Below are 25,373 nucleotides of genomic sequence, written 5' to 3'. Positions count from 1 at the left end.
CAGAAAAAGGGGGGGGGGGGGGCAATCATTGAAGCATGTAAAATATAGTCAAAATGAGACGAGAACTTCAATAACAACAACAACAACGTGCCTTTACTTTTTTCCGATCTACACATGATACCCACGGCATTTCCAAATATGGGCAACACTAAGATTACGTCAATCGAAAACGGCTACATCATCCAGTCCCTAGAATAAATGCGTGTGTGTGTGTGTGTGTGTGTGTGGGGGGGGCTGCTCTCGAAAATAAAGTTAAGGTGGGGCCCCTCCCCTAGATCCACCACTGCAATGCCCTGTTAAGCCTATTTGGCTGAGTTCTGAACTACAGGGAATATTGTGAGGCTGCTTTTTTTATTTTGTAACGTTAGTTCAGTTGATTCCAATGTTTTTCTTTTATAATTTTGCTTGGTTATTAATTTCATGGGCGTGGCCTCCAGCCAGACTTTGATCACTTGCAATCCACCCAACACCGTATCGGTACCCTCGTATTGAAAATAATTGTTTTTTTTTCTTCAAGCTTGAAGTTTTCTTCCTTCTAAAACAGTTCACGTGCCTGTCCCCACCCCCCAAGCTTGAAAAAAAAACCCTCAGGCCTCCCGCAACCGGTTCTTATTGCTCACTTGTACCCAACTTCCGCTCGATCTCGGTCTCATATCGAGGAGGAAGGCATGACATGACGTCACTGTCTGTTTTTCCGCCATGATGGTTTAACAATTATTCCTGAACCTCGTGCAGAGAAAAGAATTTCACCGCTTTGCTGAGGCGTTTCTGTGCTAACAAGCAGTGCCAATGTTTGGCATAAAAGATACATGAACGAAGAAGACGTCGATGAAACAACAGGACTAATGTCGGGCCACGAAGTCGACCAAACTTACGAGGACAATGATAGAAATTCTCGTGACCGCCGTCCTCGCAGAGAAAGAGAAGACAACGAAAATACCGATGCGGTAAGTTGGCAAGCAAGAATTTAGAGAAAGCGAAAGAAAGTTTACTTTGGAATTAAATGTTTTACATTGTATTTCATAGCTTTTGATGGGCTTAAGCTTGTGTACGTACGGATACTCAAAACTTACACCCATAAACTAGCTGAATAGCCTTCGCGACATTTTATTGAGGCGTGTTTGATATAACAAATTGCAAAGGTTCCGTTGTATGTTTAATATTCAAAGGTTGCTCAGTTTCAGAGTTTTTTATATAAACTATTGATCAGACAGATCAAATGTATTTTCCTGGAAACAAAGTTAATTGTTTGTTAAGTGTTATTGTGAATTGTTTGATGCAGAGCTAAACTTTTGTTAATCTGCCAACCAATCTGTATTTGACAAAATTGCTTACGAGGGAGGGGTTCTTTAATTAGAACATAATACATGAAAAAAAAAAGATTGTACATATAGTATCAGGACATAACATGTCAATAATTTTGATAGTCGATAAAATTCAATCGTTGTCGATCGAATTTGATACTAATCAATGACAAATATCAGAAATCGATAAAAGTCGATCACACAATTTCTTGTGATTATCGACTTGTTCAATTTTGATTGATTTGATCAGAAACACAAAAGACGATATGTGGGGTGAGACAAGACTACAGTTGCAGCGCAGCAGTTGAATTTCGTGGACGATTGAAAAATGTGTCTGCATTTTTGTCGATAAAAAATAAAATCGATAATCAGTTCCAAATCTTTTGATTATCGACTTTTATCGACACATTGAACTTGTCGATTGACAATTATCAGCAAATATCAAGTACTATCGACTTATCGACTACGTTTTCGATGATCGACTTTGATCGACATGTTACGTCCTGAAAGTATAAAGCGAGGGTGCATGGGCTTGAACTCCCCTTAAATTTCTATCTAAACCCCTGCTGTAATTTAACAGAAATATTATTCACTTATAGTTAACCTGAGTAGTATTATGAACAAAAATAATATCAGCTGGACCTCTTTAATATGGAAACCAAAGGGTCAGGGAAGAGTCTCCCTATTATGGAGGTGTCCATATTACAGAGGTAGAGTTTATATGAATTTTTGTCTCTTGGACCAGTTGAACTCTCCGTAATAGGGAGGTGTCAGTATTACAGTCAACTCTCGCTTTGCGGACACCCTGCTATTGCGACACTCACTATTACGGACATAATCCAAATCCTCGGCTAAAGAGGTTTGACTGGAAATGACTCTCGCTATTATGGACTCTCGCTATGACAGACACAAGATGACGCCCCAAGCGTGTCTGCTATAACGAGAGTTGACTGTATAGAGGTGTCCCTAAGGAGAGGTTCCACTGTACATTAATGTAGTAGTCTGAAACAGACTGAATTCCCCCTAATTTGCTTTTGCTTTTTTTTTTTAAACAAAAAAATTTCCACCAACCTCGTACCCAGAGTCTTCGTTCCCCTTGACCAGTGGAAAGTTCTGATTTGAAGTTCAAGAACATTGGACTTCTGGTTGAATTACGCATGCCTTGCTTTCCAAAGCATGGCTCAACCAACTCTTTGATGTTTTACTTTCAGTCTGACATCTTTTTTGTTTTTAAAACCAATCAAAATTGATCCTGCAACAGTACTTTTAAGGGTCTAATTTACTTGTGAGCCTCTCTACGGGTATCCACGTTCTTCATTTTCTTTGCAATTTTTTTTTTTGCAAATCTTCGTGTATGTTTTAAAGCAGATCTTTGTGTCATCTTTGTCCGTTTCTTTTCTTAAATTATAGTGGTCAAATGCCAAAATTTAGAAATTACAGCGTACATATTTTCTGTAGCATTTACGAGTTTTGACAGTTTTATATCTGAGTCTTTGATTTGATCACTCGAATCTTGGTCAATTTCAGATCTTCGCTTTTCAGTGGTTATCTTGAGATCTTCATTTTCTTAAACGATGATTTTCACTCTCACCTGTGCCTTGCTTGCACAGTTAGAAGTGACGACTCAAGGTACAAGATTCTATTTCCACATTTCGTTTACCATTACAGGATGATAGGCCCGAAGAATTTGACCAAGAAGAAGGTGCCACGGTAACCAGAGGGCGCCAGAGAAACCAGGGAAGGGAGCCAAGGGTACGAGATGTGTCACCTCACGATAGTGAAATGGATGAAGAGGAAATGCTCAAATATGGAGCTAAGAGTGTTATGATGTTGATTGTCCCAGTATCAACTTGTATGTTGGTTGTCGTGGCAACCATAGCATCAGTCACGTACTACACTCGCAAGGAAGGAACTTACCTGTAAGTTGCACTGTTTTATTCTTTGTCTTTACTCACCCTCACTTCCAGTACAATTTTTTGTACATAAATACTTTATTTCTCTATTAATATTACAGTGCGACGCGTCTTACCGTGGCCACCCCACAAACTTTTTTACTAGTGTGCTTTCTCAATATCATTTCAGTTAGACAAACACGCCTCCTTGCAAAGTTGAATATGATCAAATAGATACTTGTTACATCGTATTTGTCAACAAAACGCAGTGGAAACGTAAAATATTACAAGATGACACTTGTAAAAAAAAGTTTGTCGGGTGGCCACGGTAAGGCGCGTTGCGCTGTAACATTCCACTGAGTTTTCTAATATTTAGTGCTACCTGAAAATTACAGTGAAGGTGTTTGAATAAATTGGAAATCCACTAATAGTGGCCTGGTCTTGTGAAAATGTACTGCACTAGTCATGAAAATTGTTAAACAGTGGTGTGGTTACAGGCTGGTAGGAAGGAAGTGGCCTAAAATTTGAAAGAAGACAAAGAAGATAAAGTTTGACAGTGTTAATTGGAAGAAAATCACTGACGTAAAAACCATTGAATACGGTTCGTTGACATCTTGGAGAATATATTTATGATATTTGTTTGTTGTTCAATGGTTATTCTGTTAATCAGTGAGTGCACCCTTATAATTCTAGCACAGTTTACACAAAAACTTAGAAGACTGGCAATAAATATTTTGGGTAAATTTCATTATTTGGCTTGAAAATGTAGTTGCCAATTATCCTTTCCCTTGCCATGCTCATAGCAGGAAGTGCTGTATTAGGTTAAAAATAAATTTCTGGTAACAATGGCAGTAGATATGACTGTATTTATTTTTTGCAAGTTATTTACCCTAGAGAACTCCATTACTTTTCTCTTGTGTGTACACAGCCTTGCATATTTTTCTATTTTTCATAAATAAATCAGCAACGCATCAACCACCATACATAGTTGCATTAAAAATCTGAAGTCTCATAATTTCTTTTTAGAGTTTACACACCATTTCATGAAGATGGAGACATTAGCCAAGCAAGGAAGGCTGGAGAAGCAATAGCAAATGCATTTATAGTGATTGGTGTTGTTTTGGTGCTGACAATCGTCCTAGTGCTGTTGTACAAGTTTAGATGCTATTGTGTGAGTACTGCTTGTGTCCGCATTACTGTATGCATTTTGATCCAAAACCCGAGGAGCTTTTTTAGAAACATTGCAGAAGTGTGATGTGTAAAACTGAAGTGATTTTGGGCTACATTGTGGTATCTCTAAAAGAAACTTTTACATAACACAACAATGATAAATAATACACTTTAGTGTGGACAAACCTTAACACTAATGCTACTTGTAGTATTGTATTGTCTGCTTTGATTACTTTTTTTCTACTACAGTAACTGGTATTTAAGGTTATTCGACAGAAATAGAACCTGCACTGAGATTTTTGTGAAACTTTGCCTCTTGACTGTTTATGTTATAGGTACTTTATTAAATTAAAAATGGGGGGTGCCCATGCTGGTTAAGGAGCAACAGAATCTGTTTATACCCAATAAATCGTTATAGATCAACATGATTATAGTCACCATTGCTTGCTAATCACGTTTTATATATTTCTACTTCCTGTCTTTCTAAGAAAACACTCATGCAAAAAACAAAAAAAAAAAAATGTAGGTCGCCATACTATTTTCAGAAAAGACAATTTACCTCTCTGACGAGGTCACATCAAGAAAACCGCATGAAATATGCGCAGTAAGGATGCGCAATGCAATAATGGGAAATTAGAATTAACTCTTTGAATAATATAGTTGCACTCAAAGTGACTTAAATAATACTTAATCTACTATTTAATGTGATTTGTAAATGCATACATGTATGTTGTTTATTATTTTACAGGTAATCTCTGGATGGCTGGTGCTGTCCTCACTTATGCTGCTATTCTTCTTTGGCTACATTTATTTTCAGTAAGTGTTTCTCTCCCATATTACTTTACGACCTCAAATGCATTGTATCAGTTAACCAAAATCTGCATTTGCTTCTCTATAGGGAGGTGTTAAAAGTGTATAATGTAGCAATGGATTATTTCACACTGTCGCTGATCATCTGGAATTTTGGAGTTGTCGGAATGATCTGTATACACTGGAAAGGACCCCTTCGACTGCAGCAAGCATACCTTATTTTAGTTAGTGCTTTGATGGTAAGCTGAATTTTTATTATTGAGTTGTTTGCTATTCAATAATACTGCTTTCAACACCATACATATCTGTTGTTTTAGAACTGGTTCACACTGATGTGTTTTTGATCAGAGTAAAATTCCAAAATGTAGAAAGAAAGTGTTAATAAAGTGTTCATTGAATTAGCTTGTGTATTCGGATGTCTGGAAAATCTAAAAGAGCACTGAAAAAGGCTTGGGAAATTGTTTTGAATAAAAAGTCAAAACAATTAATGTCCAATGGACTTTTTACGTTTAAATAGTGGAATCCTACGATGTTTTGTCCTTTAAACAACCTTTGTTTCACATCACAGGCTCTGGTTTTCATCAAATTTTTACCCGATTGGACCACATGGGCAATTTTAGCAGCTATTTCTCTTTATGGTAAGTGATAGAAAGTCACTTGATACTGGCAATTCGATAAGTACTGAAAATGATCTAATAATCACTCAGGGTGTCTATTAAATTTTAGGGGTCCTGAGGGGGGCGTTAAATAGATATGAGGTATTTATTACAATAAATTTATTGTGCTGTAACAACATCAACAGAAAAATAAGATGCGTAGTTAGCTCACGGAGTAATGTAAAAAACAGAGTGGGAATGGGAGACAAATCTCATCTGCGCTAATGTAAAACCTGGAGATGTCATTCATAGTTTAATATTGATGTCTTTGTTCATCATCAATGTCAACCATGTTGGCATTGTTGATCTCTTGGATGTCCGAGTCAAGCAAGAAATTAAATAGATTGCATGCTTTTACTTTATGGAGCGCTTCCTTGGTTTTTGAGGCAATTCTAAGGGGGTGCCAATTAGACACAGGGCGTTTATTACAGAGGGGCGTGTAATACAATTTTTACACTTCAGGGGGGAGCTTATTAGATATGACGCTTTCATTTGAGAGTGGGTGTTTACTAGATCATTTATGGTCCATGTACATGCAGTAGGTTTTTTAGTGCTTATGAAACAAGTTTATATGTTTGTTTGATTGGTTTTTTTTTTTTTTGTAGATTTGTGTGCTGTCCTGTGCCCTAAAGGTCCTTTGAAGATTCTTGTGCAAACTGCTCAAGAGAGAGATGAGCCATTGTTTCCATCTTTAATTTACTCCTGTAAGTTACTAGCTCTTTAGTATTGTGTGTATACAATTTCTTCAACGGTTTGAGAAATTGCAGTAAATTATATATGCACTGTCAGATATGTTACAAATTGCTAGGCTAAGACCTTTCTTTTGTGGGAGCAACAAACTCATTTAAAAAGCTATTCAAAAATTAAAGTTATGGCTATTAATGAATAATTAACACGTATTGTAATTTATTTCATGCCCAGATTCTGAAAACAGCATTTCCAAACTTTACCTAAGTTGTGAGGTCCCCTGTTTTATGAGTCAAATGAGTCTATGAGTCAATGAGTCAAGCTGATTTTTAGTTGCTTGCGTAGTTCCACTCTGGTTTGCTTGCGATTAGCTTTAATTTGTTGTGTTTTGCTGCAGCCGCAATGGCTGCAAGCAAAACACATTGAGAGCTGAAGTTTGTGCCGTAAGGACCGTAAGGTGTAAGGTGTAAGTGCCGTAACAGAGGAGAAATCTGAACTACCGATGTCAATCAAATCCATGAACAAACAAAATCGAAACCAATGAACCGTAGCGCTGATCGCATTCGAAGTTACGGGCCAAAGTATTCGAACGTAAACCACGTTGGACACGCTGGAAAACAGAAAACCGATTTAAAAGTATATCGCATTGGGAAAGAAAACAAACTGTGGCGCGACCACTCCAGTTTTATGAGAAATTATTCTGCAGTTTTCATCATTTACGAAAAGAGCGAAGATTTGGAACCTCGCCGAAGGTCATAAATATTTTCTCCAAAGGACCGGTTAGTGCACAGTTTGTAAACTTTCGCTTTGAAAATAAACTTACCCTCACCTTGTCTACACTGTCTACAGCATACTAGTACTGTATTAACTCTGAACTTCATATTTTAAAATAAAATGTATGAACGTGTAACTTGTCACGCAAAGACAGCTGGTAGGCTGCACCGCTAATTGTAGCTGTATTCGAGCTATATAAAAGACAGCTAGAAACGAATTAATACTAGTAACATCACAATGGGAAAGAAACTTATTCAGTGGTGCACACCGTCGAAAACAAAGAAATATTAAAGGAAGTTCTCATTCACCAGATTCACTGCATCAGATGCAACATTCGTCAGTTCGTGTTTAAATGCGTGGCGACCAGTTTGTTTACTAGTTATTAAAAAATAATACGGTCTTCATTTAATAAACAGTTCATCCTTAAATTTCAGCTTTTCTACGACTGACAGGTAGGTACTATAGTATAAGCCCCGCTAAAATAGCTGGAAAGGGAAAGTTTTTTGAAAAATGAATTTTTGACTGCCAGACGCGCTGGCGCCACATGTTTATTTTGTGAAGATTAATTAAACGCCGTGAAAAATAGAATTTGATGTCCAGCGAGCCACTGCATCTTCGGCTACGCAGTCCTCAGTGAATCCTCCAACTTCACAAATTTCTAAAACTTTAAGAAAACGAACTTTCGCAGAATCAAAAATTGGTCCTTATCGATCTTCCGATCTTGTTGTGAAGACACTGAAATTCGACGAGTGTTCATGCGTGAAGGGATGACTGACGAATGATAATAATTATTTGTAAACTTTCGCTTTCAAAATGAACTTTGCGTTACGTTCAACGCCGTCTTTCTGTTGTTGTACGCCGGTGCGCGTGCGATTATTTATAATTTCTGAATTTTGATCAGTAAAATTATCAGGATTGAATTAACACAAAGTGACTACAATATAGTGCAATTATTAACCTGCACACAAGTGACAGACAATAAAAGACGTTGGATTTCAATCTCGACTCACTTGTCTTTCATCAACATGTTCCCTAAGACTTTGCTCTAGCAGCAAAACACATGGACCCATTGGGGCCCTATTTTTAGTAAAGGTAGCACTCAGGGGGAGGGGGGGAGAAGCAACTTCCCATACATTCTCTAATATGAAATCTGAGCGATGCTCTCACAACTTGCAAAGCAATCATCGGGGCGGTAGTCAGCGGATCCCTTTAAGGCACATGAGCAGCTCCTTTCTTTGTGAACTTGCCAAAACAATAACAACATGGGACCAGTGAGAGAGTTCGATTATTTTTTTTTTATATAGTGATGAAAAAAAGGCTTTCTAAGTTTTGTCTTTAAAGCAGCGAAAATTTCTCCGGAAAGGTTTGTTGGTGTCAATATGTGGCGTTTGTTATGAAATAAAACCATCACAGAAATGGTAAATGAAAATGTGGCAACGAATATTCCCGCGCCGGTCGGAACTATTGTTCTTGCTCTATTGTTTTGAAGTTGTTTGTTTTACTTCATTTACAATCCCCATGTGGGCCAGTTGAAAATCGTAGGACAAACATTTGCATTTCAGCACTGAAAAGTAGCACAGCATCACAAAATTCTGCGTTCTTAAAACTACCGGTACATGACGATGACAAAATTTTCGGATAAACACACTGCTTTTAGATTTGGTAGTCGTGATTGCCATAGCTTCCATTTTGTGGGAAAAGATTGCCTGTTGCATCATCGTCCAAAACTGCTTACTACATCGTGAATTGATCGCGTTGCAAGTTGTGAGAGCATCGCTACTCGGTCCCAGACCTAGTTTCTTCCCCCCTTCCCCTGGTAGCACTATTTTCAAATTTATACTAGGCCTCTAATTTAAGATTGACTCATTGACTCATGACTCATTGACTCATAAAAACTTTACTCTCCTAAGTTGTAGGACCTTACAGTCCTGTCAACAGATTGATTCAACTTACCTACCCTACCTGCAGCCAGGGCTTAAAAAAACCCTGAATATTTCCAGTTTGCCATTCAGGCAGTTGCATGCTTGTCTAGGCAACAATGACTTGCCTTGGTCCTTGCCTATCAGACAAGTGTTGCCCGGCAGGAAAATCTACTATTCCTGGAAAGCACTTTTTTCAAGCCCCATACTTGGGGTCTAAACCAATCCTAACACCAATCTAGTCTCTTAGATCAGCAAACCTGGGCTTAGAGCGGTTTTCACTTGAGTGTGGATAGTAATTTGCATTTGCTTTGGTTTTGCATTACTACTTTAAGTGATTGGTTTAATAATCTCACGCCACTTTCTTATCCAATCAAAGCTAAAACCAATTGTGACTCGCTCGCGCAGGTTTTCCTGCACTTTAGAACTGCCTGCGACATGTACCGGTATTTGCTTCGAGTTTTGATTGGCTCACTGGATTGTCCTTGTCCTTTGTGATTGGCTAGAGTGATTACTTTGCTTTTGGTTTTACGACATTCAATTGAAAACTGCTCTAACTCCATGTTTTTGGTGTTTGATTTTTAGCCACAATGATGTGGTCAATTGGCATGGCTGATAGAGATTCATCAGGTGACACAAGAGCAAGGCCAACATCAGCCACTCGTGTCAGTTCAGAAGATGAGGAGGAGCTGCTGGAATCTGTTGAGGGGGATGGACCAACAAACGAAGATGCAGAAAATGCAATAAGGGCTCTGGGTACTCATGACGAGGAACGTGATTCACAGAATGAGCCACAAGATGGCGGTGAAGAAGAAGAAAGTAAGAACACTACAGCTGTTGCTTTAAGCAATTACCAGTTATGAAGATGAATTGTTCAAGAATGACATGAGCGTGGGACAGAGAAAAAATCTGAGCCCCCGACCGGAATTGAACCCATGGCCTCCCAGATACTGGTTGGGTGCTCTAACCAACTGAGCTACAAGAGACTGTTGAGCTAGGCCATTTAGTAGGTTGATATGTGACATGCGTCCTGCATACTGCTAGGATCAGCAATGTCGAAATCATCAAGTGTGTAGTAATGTCCCATGCTCATGTCATCTTTATTATTTACAGCATTACCATTGTTTGCTTTTATAATTACTGTACATGTATGTGGGAGGTAAAGTGACCTTAAAGTTAATGTTATTACCTTGATAAGATTAAGAGGTTCGGGTTTGAGCCCTGGTTAAGGTTACAGTATTGTGTCCATGCACAAGACATTTTACCCTCTATTCACTTAGGAGTATAAATTAGTACTGAAAAATTGTTAGTTTGGTTACCTGACAACTGAGTAAGGGCTGGGGGGTGAGGAGGGGTCTTATCTTAGTACATTTGTCACATGCATTAACCAGTTGAAAAATATAGCCTGAAGAACTTACTTTCAAGCTCTAATAGAACTGGATTAAAACTTTTTTCATGTATTGGGTATTTGTTTAATTAATTTATTTATTTTGGTTTAATTTGCATCATCAGAGGGAGTTAAACTTGGCCTTGGAGATTTCATTTTCTACAGTGTTCTTGTTGGCAAAGCTTCCTCATACAAGGATTGGAACACTACAATTGCTTGCTTTGTGGCCATTCTTATTGTGAGTATTAAATTAGTTGAAGTTGATTTCTTGAAACCATAGTGTGCAAGGATGTAGCTAAGAGCCAGCTACTGGCTTATTTCACAGGCTAAAAAAGAGTTTATCAACAGCTGAAATTTCACTAGAATACAGACTTAAACTTTTTTTGAAGTTCTTGAGACCAGAAAAGCTGGCTTGGCTTATTAGTGAGCCGGTTTATTTCAGTGTTTATGGAAGTTTTGGGTCAACCCGGACTTCTTTTTGAAGGGTAAGGGGAAGAATAATTATTGAAAGAGCTGCATAGTTACATGTACTGTAAAATTCTGAAGATCAGCAACCCCTCCCCCTCCCCCGAAAATAAGCGTGCCCAAAAATAAGCCCACCAAATAACAAACACAAATATTTTTCTTATAATAAGCCTTCTTAAATCTGAGCCCATGGGCTTATATTTAGTTATAATTATTTACAGCTCATAACAAAAGATTTAACTTTACTTATTATAAGCCCGCTACTGTAGAACTTATTTTGTATTGTACCTCTTGTAATGTTTATTTAACGACTGTGATACTAAGAATTGTTATGTTAAGAGAGCTTTATCATGCGGTGTTCTTGTATGCATCTAAAAATTGTCAGAGGCAATATCCCTTCCAAATATAAACAGAAATATTTTTGTAATGCACATTTCGATCGCTGTATGTGTGCCCTCCACACCAGCATATAATCCCTCCCTAAAAATAAGCTCACCTGAAGGGGACGTTGAGCAAACATAAACCCAGGGCTAACATCTATTTGCCGAATTTTTGGTATGTCTGTTTACTTAAGCTATGTTTTAGTCCTCATCATGTGGCTTTTTGTTTTATTTGCAGGGTTTGTGCTTAACGCTTCTTCTTTTAGCTATTTACAAGAAGGCTCTACCTGCCTTGCCCATATCAATTACATTTGGACTCATTTTCAACTTCGCCACTACAGAACTTGTCAAGCCATTCATGGATAGCCTCTCCAGCCAGCAGGCTTTCATTTGAATCTCTTGAACAAGAACTGACCCATTGTAATATTTAACCCAGTTATATTTTGTATTAAAAGCTACAAAGAGAAATGGCCAAGAACGTTGTGTGCTTGGTGATTCTGCTGGCCAGAGAGCTTCTCTGCAGCTTGTGGTAACTCTAACGCCAGCTGCAGTCTTATTGGGTTTATGTCAGTGTTATTTGAAGTCTTTTTTGTAAAAATAATACAGTAAAAACCCACAAGTAAGAACCTTTCATTTAAAGGGACTATGTCACGGAGATTTCGCAAATTTTTGGTCTAAACTGTTCTAAAATTAGTGGAAGGCAACTTTACCCATAAAAAAACAATATCTTTGAACATCTAAAGGATTATATAACCTTAATTTGCGGATAGAAATCAAGCTACGGCTAAAAATATCGATTTTTTGAAGACGCGCTGAAACAATTTGAAAACGTTTGCCTAACGTTTTCAAATTGCAATCCGTTTCCATCCGCGCCATCCGCAGCCAATAATGCTAGTTAACAGTTTCAGTGCTCTCATATAGCAATTTTTAATAAAAACAGACTATTATTTCTAGGTTTCATGAGACACAAATATAAATTTTGGCTGTTCAAAAATCTGGTAAAATCCGTGACATTGTCCCTTTAAGATCCTGTTAGGCTAAAATTTACAAATTAGACCCCTTTCTATAAGAACCTATTTAGCCTGAAATGTGGAAACAGGTTCTAATTTTCTAAACTTGATTAAAAATGTGTATTTTTGGTAAAATAATTTGGACAAGGTATTATTGTACATGTATATAATGTAATGTTCTGAATGATTAGTGCTTTACTTTTACATAAACACTTCTGTGGTATGCAAATTTTATACAGGGATTAGGCCAAATACCAATCAAAGTTCTATTAGCAACAATGTAAATTTTTCTTCAGAAAATAAGAACCTAAATTTGTGTTGACTACTATTTGTGCCCGGGGGGGGGGGGGGGTACTCGCGATTTCAAGTGACGGGGATGATCGAATGGGGGCAAAAATCAAGACCCAAAAAAATCCCTAGGGCTTCCAACAAAACCCCAAAAACTCCCTGGACCAAAAATCAACCCCCAAAAAAATCCCATGCCGAATTTCTGACCCATTAAATTTTTCAGAAAGGGGGAATGATCTGAAGAAATAACACAGAAAAAAACATAAGAAACAAGTTCAGTGTTTGTACTTTATTTTCAGAACTATGCGGCAAAGGAACTTCCATGAATCTTAGATTGTTTTTAATACCCAAAATAATCCCTACTTAAATCAAGTCACCATAAAATTACTTGCCAAATTTTCCTACCCAAAAAAATCCCAGAATCGAAATTTCAACCCCCCAAAAAACCTTTGATCATCCCTGTTACTTGAAATCACGAGTACCCCCCCCCCCCTGGGTATTTGTGTAAGAACATGTCTAGGCTAACCTGAAAAAAATAGGTTCTTGTGGGTTTTTACTGTATCTTCAACTGAACAGAGAAAAATATCGCACAAAAAACACGCACCAAAAACGAAAACTGGCTATAAATTAATTTTAAAGAATCATCAGAGCTTCAGAATGTTTTGCCCCCCCCCCCCCCCCCAACTTCAAGCCACTTTTACACTTTATTTTACTTTTTTACTATACAATAAAATTCAATAAGTCTACATACCCATGGACCACCAGCCAATGCAGTGTAAATACAGTAGTAATTATTGTTATTTTTGTTAAAATTATCTTTTAGTTATTGCATCTGGTGGAAAGGTTGAATTGTTAGTTGTAATTCAATTTGTTGCTATTCCAGTGAAGGGAATATTGTAATAACTATTTGACATTAAAGAATAGTTAAGATATAATTTTGTCAAAGATTTTTATTAAGATACTCAGTGAGTGTGTGGTGGCTATATAACATGTTAAAATAAAAAAAAATTAATGAAAAAAAAAAAAATAAGACCCCTACCTCCTGAAAAAAAATAAACATACAATAAGCGACCCAACTGTCAAACGCAGAAATCAAAAAGATACAACTTCAATTACAGTTTATAGGTCGGGACACACTAGGCGACAAGTCGCTGCAACATGTTGCAGGGACAAATTGATGCAACATTAATTTTGCCTCGTGTGACATGGTGACAGAATTCAGTCGCTGCATCATTCGATTGATCGCAGCGACAAAATGAGCGAAAGCAGCGTTGTCACAGCCTGTGCATACTGCTGCTACAAACGTCATTGCTTCTACACCCATTTCGTGTCATTTATAGTTTTCACCTCATTGTTAGAGAATGCGATACAGACTCAGCCATACGATCCAGACCTGCCTGACCTGTCCATACGATCCAGACTTGTCCATAACGGATCCAGACTCATCCATTCGATCCAGACTCATCTATACGATCCAGACTTGTCCATACGATCCAGACTTGTCCATACGATCCAGACTTGTCCATACGATCCAGACTTGTCCATATGATCCAGACCTGTCCATACGATCCAGACTTGTCCATACGATCCAGACCTGTCCATACGATCCAAACCTGTCCATACGATCCAGACTTGTCCATACGATCCAGACCTGTCCATACGATCCAAACCTGTCCATACGATCCAGACTTGTCCATACGATCCAGACCTGTCCATACGATCCAAACCTGTCCATACGATCCAGACTTGTCCATACGATCCAGACCTGTCCATACGATCCAGACCTGTCCATACGATCCAGACTTGTCCATACGATCCAGACCTGTCCATACGATCCAGACTTGTCCATACGATCCAGACCTGTCCATACGATCCAGACTTGTCCATACGATCCAGACCTGTCCATACGATCCAGACTTGTCCATACGATCCAGACCTGTCCATACGATCCAGACTTGTCCATACGATCCAGACTTGTCCATACCATCCAGACTTGTCCATACGATCCAGACTTGTCCATACGATCCAGACTTGTCCATAGTAGTAATGTACTACACTCTGAGGCAAATTTGCCTTAGAGATGTAGTACATCACTACTTCCAGTGCTGGATACAAAATATGGGACAAAAATGGATTCAAATATTGGAATCAAATATTAGAATCAAAAACTGAAATTCAAACCCTAGAAAACCAAGCCTGAAAAACCAACCCTAACTCAACCTTAGGATCAAAATAAAAAAATCTCTTATACTCTTTTTCAAAATTTTGGATACAGTGCTTTTAAACAAGCCGAGTTTTTATGCTGTTGTTATTATCATGGTAAATCTCTTGTACTGAATATCTGTTGTGAATTATCTTCTAAAACGATTATGATTTTTGTTATTTTTGAATTCATTTTTTCTTTTTCAAGGTCGGATAATACACTGTTTAAATCATTGTAAATGTTACATAGGTATTTACTTGTTTCATTTTCTTCATTTAATAATTTTGTTAATGGCTTGCAATGTCCATCTTGTTTTAGTTTTTTTTCTAAATATACTAAAGTGTCTAGATTTTCATATACCAAATCTCCGAGTTTTGATAATTCTTTTAATGTTACGATATACTTCAGTGTGTTTATTGCGTCATCAGACATATTTTTGAATGTATCTGCTTTGAAACATATTTTCTTTAAATTTTCCATGTTTATTTTCATGTTGGTCATTTATCTATATATATAGTGTATGTTTTTATTTTTATGCGTTTTTTCATGAATCTCTTATACTCTTTTTTAAACATCTTGCATCTTAGTGCGTTTAAAACAAACCTCGTTGACATAATGAAAATCAAAACCTAGGATAAACAGATGAGTTTGTCTTTAATATCCATAAGGATATGTTTCTATACAGCTATCCGATATGTGTTTTATTGCGCGCTTGTCATATCCAAAGCTGTATACCTTTTCCTCATATTTGTTAACAATTTGTTTATTCTGTCTGGTTATCTTATTTTCATTTACTAATGTGAGTTCTTTAAAATCGCCCTTAACCATCTTAATCATATTTGTGTGATTTAGTATTTGTGAATTTTCATGATTAAGGGAAAAACCTTTAATAACACATTTCTGTTTATTATCGCCATATATGAAACTGTAGTTTTTAGGGCCACCGCTTACGAAGGTACCTTTTATAACATCACCGTCTAACTCATCTGTTAAATCGCCTAGCATATCGCCTGTTTCTATTGTCTTAACATTCTGGGATTCGATATACACAATACTATCTGTATCAAAATATAATACCTGTTTATCTAAATAGTCTAGTTTTTCATATAACATTAGTCGAGCTGAGCTAGTTGTAAAGCATGCAATGTATATATTCGTATTATAGCTGTTATCAACGAACTGATTTTTGTAAGTGTAGCTCATTTGAACCATTTCTTCATTTATGAAATTCATGTTTAAATTATCTATTGTGTCGTCGAGAAGTACTTGATAAAATTCATTTATGTCAGTTACGTATTTACATTGATTCATGTTATTTCGTTGCCCAAATTTTCCCCAAAGACTGTTTAAACACATCTTTGCAATGGCTCGTAAGCCTGAATTTTCATTTAATTCACCTAAATCAATATCTAAATTCTTTTTGACTTTATTTCTGAAATTCATCTCGTCATTGTTATTTTTAAAATTATATTTCGTTGATTCAAGTTTGAGTTTCATAAATTTTTTTATATATCCCTTGAATAGTTCGTCGGATGAGTTTTCAAAATGCCAAACTTCATATATTTTTGTAATTCTATACCCTTTTTCAATGGCTTTGTTGACTTCATCGGTTATCCATGTGCCTATGAATGATCGTTCATTTTCATTATGTTGGCATCTTTCTTGTTGCTTTGTTTTTGCACATGATATACACAGAGGGAACATTAGCTTTTCAGCCTTTTCACATTTGATTCTCTGAGGTAGAACAGCATGGTATAATTCTCTTGGAGCTAAAATTTTACATTTTATGAATCCATACCATTTCTTATCGTATTTTTCTGGCGATATAATTTTTTCAGGATGACCTATGGGATATTTCTTGTAGAACTGGACAGTTGGGTACAAGGAGCAGAAATCAACATATTTACCATATTCACCATCTTTGAATTTGTATAAGAGCTTGGAAGCATTAGTCCTTCCTCCAAAAAAAGAATCTCTAGGATTTAGTGGTTCAACAACTTCTCTATACCAATCATTTTTATAATATTTTTGGAAATATTTATCCTTTTTTAATTTACACTCCCACATCTCAATAAGATTGTAACCAACAGCTGTTATTTTGTTATTTTTAGCTTGTGTTTTATTATACAAAGTACCCATATCGCATTGATTCTTATTATTGATAACATCAGGCTTGTAACAATCTGGGCATCCATGCCAGAAGCAACCTTGGAATTCATAAACAGTATTTGTAGATTCACAAAAACCATCTACTTTTAATTTGTTATTGTTGCATTTGATAACTTTTTCACCACCTTCCAAGGCATGTTGAATTTTAATTTTATTTTTATTACTTATGTAATCAAGCCATGCAATACTGACTGCACTATGGTTTTCTGTTTGAACAACATTATCAACCACAGCTATAGTATCTTTTGGCATATAATTACCTCTGAAAATAGTCATGCACACCCCAGCAATTGTGGTGTATTTTAATGGGTCAATATTTTCCTCTTTAATGAAATCTTGCCTGAATTTTAACATACACCTTCTTAATATATCAACATCTGACCTACAGTATTCAATTAATTCTTTTTTGAAATCGAAAAAATAATTTTCATTAACACGATCATTATACCATTGTAAAAATTTTTGTCTATCATGGGTTTTCATTTGATTATACCCATAATGCTTTTTAGAAGGTATTTTTCCTATATAGTTTTGATTACAAATTTTGTTGAAATAATGTGGGAAATATCCTTTTTTCAGCTCGTTTAAACCAAACGTTTTAGGAAACGATGATAATGGTTGCTGAATAAAATTTAAGCTGTCGATTATCTTGATTCTTAATTGTGTGATCTCCATCATCATAATTTTTGAACCATTGTAAATGCAATAAGGTTTGAATCCATTATCTATACACCATTTGAGAATAAAATGTGAATCGTACCCTTTGCTATTATGAGCTAGAAGGGTGTATCCTTTATATTTTTCATTTAAAATTCCATTACAAAAACTATTAATATCATTGAAGATTGATTCATTACCGTTGAAATCATGACAGATAGCTAAATTAACTTCGTGTAACCCAGTACTTTGTACACATTCGAAATCAAAAAATAAATAATTTTCATTATATGTTCTACATGAGTGGCAATAATCTTTTTTAGGAATGGTTTTATTTGATCTGCAAGGTTTTTTGCTATCTTTGATGCAATTTCCACCCATAACTTTTATCTTTTTCATGAAACATTCATGTTTGCTTTCACAATATTTATTACAATTATTACACATTTTGAAACCGCATTTATGTATTTTAATATATGGTTTTAGTATGATTTGATTGCATTTTAAACATTTTGCTACACTGCTACATACTGAATCATCACTATCTTTTTTCGATCGGTTACTAGTATGGTTTTTGAAGCAAGTATTACCATGAAAAACACGATTGCATTGATTACATGTAACGTCTTTACCATTACATTTATTTCCATCTGGAAAATATTTGAAACAAGATAGACATTTTTGGGGGCATTTGTGTTTATCACGTTTCGTGTAAGCTTTTTTGCAAGAATGGCAGTAATATGCTACATCTAAAAAAGCTGTCATTGATTTTATGACATCAAAATGATTCCGTGTTTTGTATAAATAAATTTTGTCTGTTTTACCATTATTGGCTGTATATATGATTTCATTGAACTGTTCAGAATCTATGATATTAATCTCTACATCTAAATGTGATGCAAAGCTATTTACATCTTCTAAAGAACTTCCATAATCGTTAATTTCAACATTAGCATTATTATGAAGTTCTTTGGCTTGAATTTCTTGTAGTTTTCGGCTTTTATTGAACCCATCTTTCAACTGAGTTGTGGTGTAATTTTCAGGGTGTAAATTAGCATAAGCTGTTACAATGGCTCTTGCTAAGCATAATGTATCATTATTTTTTATCGTAATAATACATTGCTTTCTAGTCACTGTTTGTTTTGATAAATATAACCGTCCTTTTCCTGCAGGTATTTTAACAGATTGAATAATTATTTTGCAATTTTCTAAATCTATTTCTTTATACTCCAACGTATTGATTATATCTGAAAGTTGATTTAACTTGAAATCAGAAACTTTTAACAATTTTGTTGAGATAGGATGATCTAATTCATCATTTGAAATTACCAATCTGAATCTATCATTACCTTTTAACTGCCTTTTCTTTATTGTCATTTCAACCATTTTTTCAAATACACTGAAAACATCATTTTTATCACCAATGAAATTTTTGCGTACATTTATTTTAAATTCATTGGTAAAAGCATTAAATTTTTTATTAACTGTATTTCCGATTTCAGTTATTTTGAATAGAGGTTGGTCATTGGATGTTGAATCAAAAATACTGTCATCGAAATTAAATTCATTGAGTGTCCTGTTTAAGGTCTTATCGGTCTTATATTTTTGAATTTTATTGATTACTTTTTGTCTTGTTGAGTTTTTTACAAGATCTATCCATGTATAGCCAAGTGTCTTTGCATCCCTCAGGTAACTTTTTGATAGTTGTTTAAGAGTATTATGGGTTTTTGTTATTGGTTTAGGAGTATTTGAATGAGATTGGTATGTCTTCTTTTTTGGTATTTTACGCGAGTGGGTGGGGCTTTGATTCGGCTTCTGGGGCTCGTGTGCTTTCGGCTCGACCTTTTTGTGCTCGTGTGCTTTTGGTTCGGCTTTTAGTGATAAAATGAGTTTTATAAGGTCGGTTTTAGATAGATTGTTGAGATCAGATTCGTCCATATTAATATTGGTTGAGATATTTTTTTGTGTCATTTTTGTGTACTATATAAAATCACCAAACCTTTAAGTCCTTTTATAGTAAAAATTATTTTTGAGATTTTTTTGGTGCGTTTAAAAGATAACCAGAAATAAATATATTTTTGGTCACCTAAGGCGACAGATAACAGCAATTCATATATACTGTGCTATACAATATATAATTATATAATATTGCTTTATATGTTTTCAACTGGTATTATGTTGTATTGGTCTTCAATAGCCTTGATAACAGTATTTTTAATATGCTTCTTTGTCCTCATGTGTGAGTGCTTTCCAGCGAGCGTGTAGTCATGTTGACATGCATCACATATCCATGATTTGTTTAGCATATATCTGGTCTTGCTTTCCTTAATAGCGTTTTGTCTGTCTTCTTCATTATCGTATTTTTTATTTCGTCCCATTATATATACTATATATTATTTCCTTAAGTGTTTTTTATAGTGCGTTTGAGTGATAGATATAAACATATAATTATTTTCTTTATTAATATATATAGAATGAGTGATATTACATTAAATATCAAACACCTGCCAGAAGCTGATGAAAGCTCGAATGATATAGTCTTCATAAATAAAATGTGGTGTATTCAGAGCATTCTTGAAGCTAATATTTGTATTATTAAAATGCTATCTTCGAACCTAAATAGCAGATCTGAAATATCAAATGAAGACAAAAATCATGCACGTTTAGAGTGTATACCTGAAGACCAGAAACGACGACGTGGAAGGCCTCGTAAGGATCAACATATGTCTTCTCAGAAGCAATGTTTGTGATATAAATACATATTTATTCAGTCTATGGATAGATGCTGGAATCAGAAAAGTTGGTTCGTTTTTTGGTTTTGGCTTAAGTTGACATATGCAAATCAGGGCTGGAACCCCAACGGTTTTGAAATGATTAATATTTAAAATGCTTCTTCATATGATTTTTTTAACCAATCAAAAGCTACATATTTTGATTCACAATTGTGAAAATTTTTTGTGAAACTTTATTCATTTTGTGAAATATTTTTGTGAAATATTTTTGTGAAGATGTAAGAACTATAGGGGATTTCCCATGAAAATGAGTCATCATTACTTTCCAAGGTCATCATGCAGTCGTATGATTTCTATTGACCAATCATATTTCAACAAGTAAAAAGTTTATTCTGAAATTTACTGCCCAACAAACCAAAATGGAACCAAAATGGAACCAAAATGGAAACCAAAATGGAACCAAAATGGAAACCAAAATGGAAACCAAAATGGAAACAAAATGGAAACCAAAATGGAACCAAAATGGAAACCAAAATGGAAACCAAAATGGAAACCAAAATGGAACCAAAATGGAAACCAAAATGGAAACCAAAATGGAAACAAAATGGAAACCAAAACCAAAACCAAAACCAAAATGGAAACCAAAATGGAAACCAAAATGGAAACAAAATGGAAACCAAAACCAAAACCAAAACCAAAATGGAAACCAAAATGGAAACCAAAATGGAAACGATTTTTTTACTCAAAAAGTTTATTCTGAAATTTACTGCCAAAAACAGCTGTGCCGTGAAGTTATGTGTGTTATATATATAATGGTTTGTAATTCTGAAATCCACGATGAATTAAAAATTTTAAAAGAACCTATATGCCCTTTATGCGATCAACTATTGATAGAAGGTAACAAGGATGCTGAGCCATGCTGTAGTAAGCAGGATATGTCAAATCAAAACGGTATAAATGTTTGTATTAATTGCGGTTTGGTTCATGGTTCTATTTATTACAATGAGTTCATTGATTTTTATGCAAATATGGATAAAATACGCCGAAAATCGGTATATCATCGGAAGTATCACGTTGAGAATGTTTTAAACGATTTATGTATTAAAAATAGGGTACAATTGACTAGTGATCAAAGGAATCGAATTTATAAAGTGTTTGATATTATCGAATCCGGCGCTATTCCTGTTGTAAACAAAGGTAGAAAAAGACTTATATCAACCAAATTCATAATTAAACAGCTTTTTTTGATGATGAATCTACCTTGTGAATTTATCAAAATTAGCAAAAGCAAGAAAACGTTAGCCTATTATCGATTGTATTGGAATGAGATTTTGTCATTAAATTTTGGCGAAATAAATCGGATCATCCAATAAATTTCTTATCATATTTTCGTAGGTACTTGTCGATTATTGGACCGGTATCCGTCACATAATCGTCAATGTTCTTCATTGAAATTATGACGCTAGACGGATTGTAATCACCGCATCTCATCGTGTTTTTAATTGAGTTGAGTAAATGCTGGTAGCTCTGATATGCATATGTACTATTTTGAATTTTTAAATCGAGATTTTGATGATGCATCCAGCCTTGTATTAAAAGCGCTATTGTACTAATTGCAACCAAACTAACACCTCCTGTAGCAATACTTGATGAAATGGAGCCGGATGCAAAGAGAATAGACAATGAATTCCCTAATAATTTCCATTTTTTGAAACGTTTAACAGCCTGCTTATAAGCCCAACATTTTCGATGATATGTTTGATAATAAGCTTTCAATTCTATAATTTGTTCTTCAGTCAGTTCGCTTGATATATGGTTCCATGTAAATATGCATTTTCGATGTTTAGTCATATATATTAGTTATATATGATTTTTTTGCTTTATCATTTTGTTATTTTACCATTGCGCTTGTTCTTTATTGTGTAATACAGCTTCCTTATGTTTTGAATTAATCTATCAATAGAATCAATAATATTGCTAACCAATTTCACTGTTTTCATATAAGTGAATTAGATAAAATCGTTGGAGTTAGATAATTTATTCAAAGAATACATCGTATGTTTTATCTAAAAATTGAATTTTATGATAGATGGGCCCATTTATCGGGTATGTATTTTTACTAAAACCGATTCTTTGTATACAGTAACCTGAAGAAATTTGAAGGCTAGATGCATTCAGCGTATACCCCGAGAAAATTTTATCGAGACTAATGCCGTTATTACAAATACCTATTCTAAATTGATTACCTATTTTAGTATACCAGAGATTCAAATATTTACCTATATAACCAGCTCTAATTTGCTCATAAGATACATCTAAATCATAATCGAGTGATAACTTATTAGACTCTACTTTCACCCATGGATAGGAAAAACTACTAACATTGTCGAAGTTAATTTTAATTCTTTCAGCGGATTTATAGTCATATTTAAATACCATATATATAGTCCAGTCATCGGATTCAGTGACATTTTCATTTAAATTAATTTCGAAACCACTCATAAAGCCCTTTTTTGGATCAAAATCTGATAACAATTTTGTGGGATTAAAGACAAGATTGCCATTTAATCCAGACACTACAGCACCGTTACTATCTGACATGATGAATTCAGATGGATCTGTTAGATCATAAAAATACTCGAAAATTTTATGGTAATAGCTGATGTTTCTTTTTTTATCCATTTTTAATTCAAGATCAGACTTCAAATTGTCCCGAAAATTTTTTAACTGTTCAAAATTAACAGCTTGGTCATTAGTAGTAGCTGGTTTAATACCATAAATAGCCTTTGTTTTCATATCAATCGATGCATTGAAAGCTATTCTATCATTTTCAACATAATATAGCTGATCGTATATCCTAGGATCAACGTTACTCTGATAACCTTTTATTCCATAAATCACGATATATGTTTGTAATTTTGGGACATATGCGTTCCCTGATTTCATCTTTAAAACGATATCAACATAGAGATAATTATTAGGATGTTGCTGATATTTATTAATTTGTGCTATTGTTCGACTATATCCATCATAAACTCGCGTAGTTGATTTGTCGATGTTGTCGATTGATGATACAATATCGATATCTAGACTATCATGATCTATTTCAGCTGGAAAAAATAGCTCGAAAACCATTGTGTATCGATTGATTGGTAAACTATATACATTGATACCTAATCTGCTTGAGTAGTATCCTTTATTGCTGTCAAGTACCAGCTTACTGTCTACAACTTTCGTATTGATCTTATGGTATGAATTCGGATGATCGATTAAACTGCCTAACTTTATATCATCTTCCTCGCTTAATTGATTGATACTATCGGCCATTATATGGGCAAACGTGTTTTCTTGGCCAACGGAAGTTATATGACTGCTATCAACATGATCAAGCATATATTTTTTGTTTACAGCGTCTGTATCATTGGTTGGGTTTTTTAGATGGGTTATATTATACCCACCCATATGGAGATTTGCCTGCATCATGTTACTACCGTGAATATCAAGCTTGCTTTGAATTTTTTGAGTCAAAACGCGTCCTACGACCTTCTTTAAAAAACTGTTATCAACGTACGATTTGTCTGCTTTGTTTTGAAGGCTTTGAGCTAAGACACCTCCTGATTTCTTCGTTAAATATGTATTATCAGCGTACGATTTGTCAGCCTTAGTAGCAAGTTTGGTATCAATTTCAGTCCTTACTTTGTTATCCTCAACACTAACATAGCCTACGTTTGGTACAGATCGATCGTTATATAAACTTGGATAATACACTTCGGTATTTTGCAATGAAAGGCCGGCACAATCAAACACTGTTTCATTTCTGTTCTTTTTAAGGAAGAATTGGTTAAGATATCGTTTATTTACGGCCGTCTCGAGATCCCTTGAATAATTTTCAATTGAATCATCAATCGCAACGTCATCAGGCGTTTTTAGCCCTATTACTCTCTTTTTATTCAAATTGAAATTACCTTCAGGCGTAACATCAAAGCCGACTCCTGGGTCACCCTTTTCACCTCGAGGGCCTTTAATTGGTGTAATATTAGTGTTATTTGATTGTAATAAACCGTTTGAGTAACTCATATTATATCAATCAGTTATATTATATTATATTTTTTCATTGAAATTCTTAGTTACGAATTTTCGTGGCTTATCAATATATAAAAAGCTAAATGGGTCTGCAGTTGCTTTGAGATAGTCGTTTTTACTGATTCCAAGTTCTCTGCAAATCATTCCTTGTTCATTATTAGATGGGAATTCGAAAATACAGTGATGAGTACAATTTAATCTGATTGTTTTATCGGTATTATAATAGCTTTGAGATAAATAAATGCAACTGCAATTTTTATTTCTTGAATTTGTAAAATAGTTGCGTATTTCGCTATCATTTTTTGATCCCGTATTGAGATAATCGTCAAAGATGACTAGTTTTTGGCCTTCATCTGATATTTTATCAAGCGGTATTATTTTATCATTACTTGCTTCAATAACAGAATAACCAGCCTCTTGTCTAATGGGTTCAAAGGTATTGAAAAGATGTTGATATTTCGATTGCTGAAGATTTTTCCCATAAAGATATATTTTATCATAAAACAAAAGCCGGTATATCATATCAAGTAAAAGGTTGGTTTTACCCCCACCCGAGGGAGAAGAAATCAACATCCGGAAACATTGATTTGGCATGAAATCGTATAGTTGTCTAAAGTTTGAGGCCATATCGTCTTCAGTGTCATAATTCGGTATTCTCATTATATTATATGGGTATATTATTTTCAGTTCAACAAGGTGTTAAACACGGTGTTCAACAAGGTGTTAAACGCTATGTTAAATGTTGATTTTTATATTCAATTTTCATTTTTTATGTAACGTAATAATA

General features: G+C 35.0%; 1 protein-coding gene across 1 annotated transcript; it reads left to right on the top strand.

The window, feature by feature from the left end:
* Positions 1-673: 673 nt before the first annotated feature.
* Positions 674-11,922, top strand: LOC144636642 (presenilin-1-like). Its single transcript, XM_078495830.1, has 10 exons — positions 674-947; positions 2,973-3,223; positions 4,223-4,367; positions 5,115-5,182; positions 5,265-5,415; positions 5,745-5,814; positions 6,438-6,536; positions 9,798-10,031; positions 10,725-10,837; positions 11,683-11,922. The coding sequence occupies exons 1-10, from the start codon at positions 810-812 to the stop codon at positions 11,836-11,838; spliced, it is 1,425 nt and encodes a 474-aa protein (XP_078351956.1). The 5' UTR covers positions 674-809; the 3' UTR covers positions 11,839-11,922.
* Positions 11,923-25,373: the final 13,451 nt, after the last annotated feature.

This window comes from Oculina patagonica, chromosome 13 (genome assembly GCF_052425735.1).
Source record: "Oculina patagonica isolate OP01 chromosome 13, crgOcupat, whole genome shotgun sequence".
Classification (NCBI taxonomy): domain Eukaryota; kingdom Metazoa; phylum Cnidaria; class Anthozoa; order Scleractinia; family Oculinidae; genus Oculina; species Oculina patagonica.
Note: the sequence above shows the minus strand (reverse complement) of the source record. Positions and strands in the feature narration are given on the sequence as shown.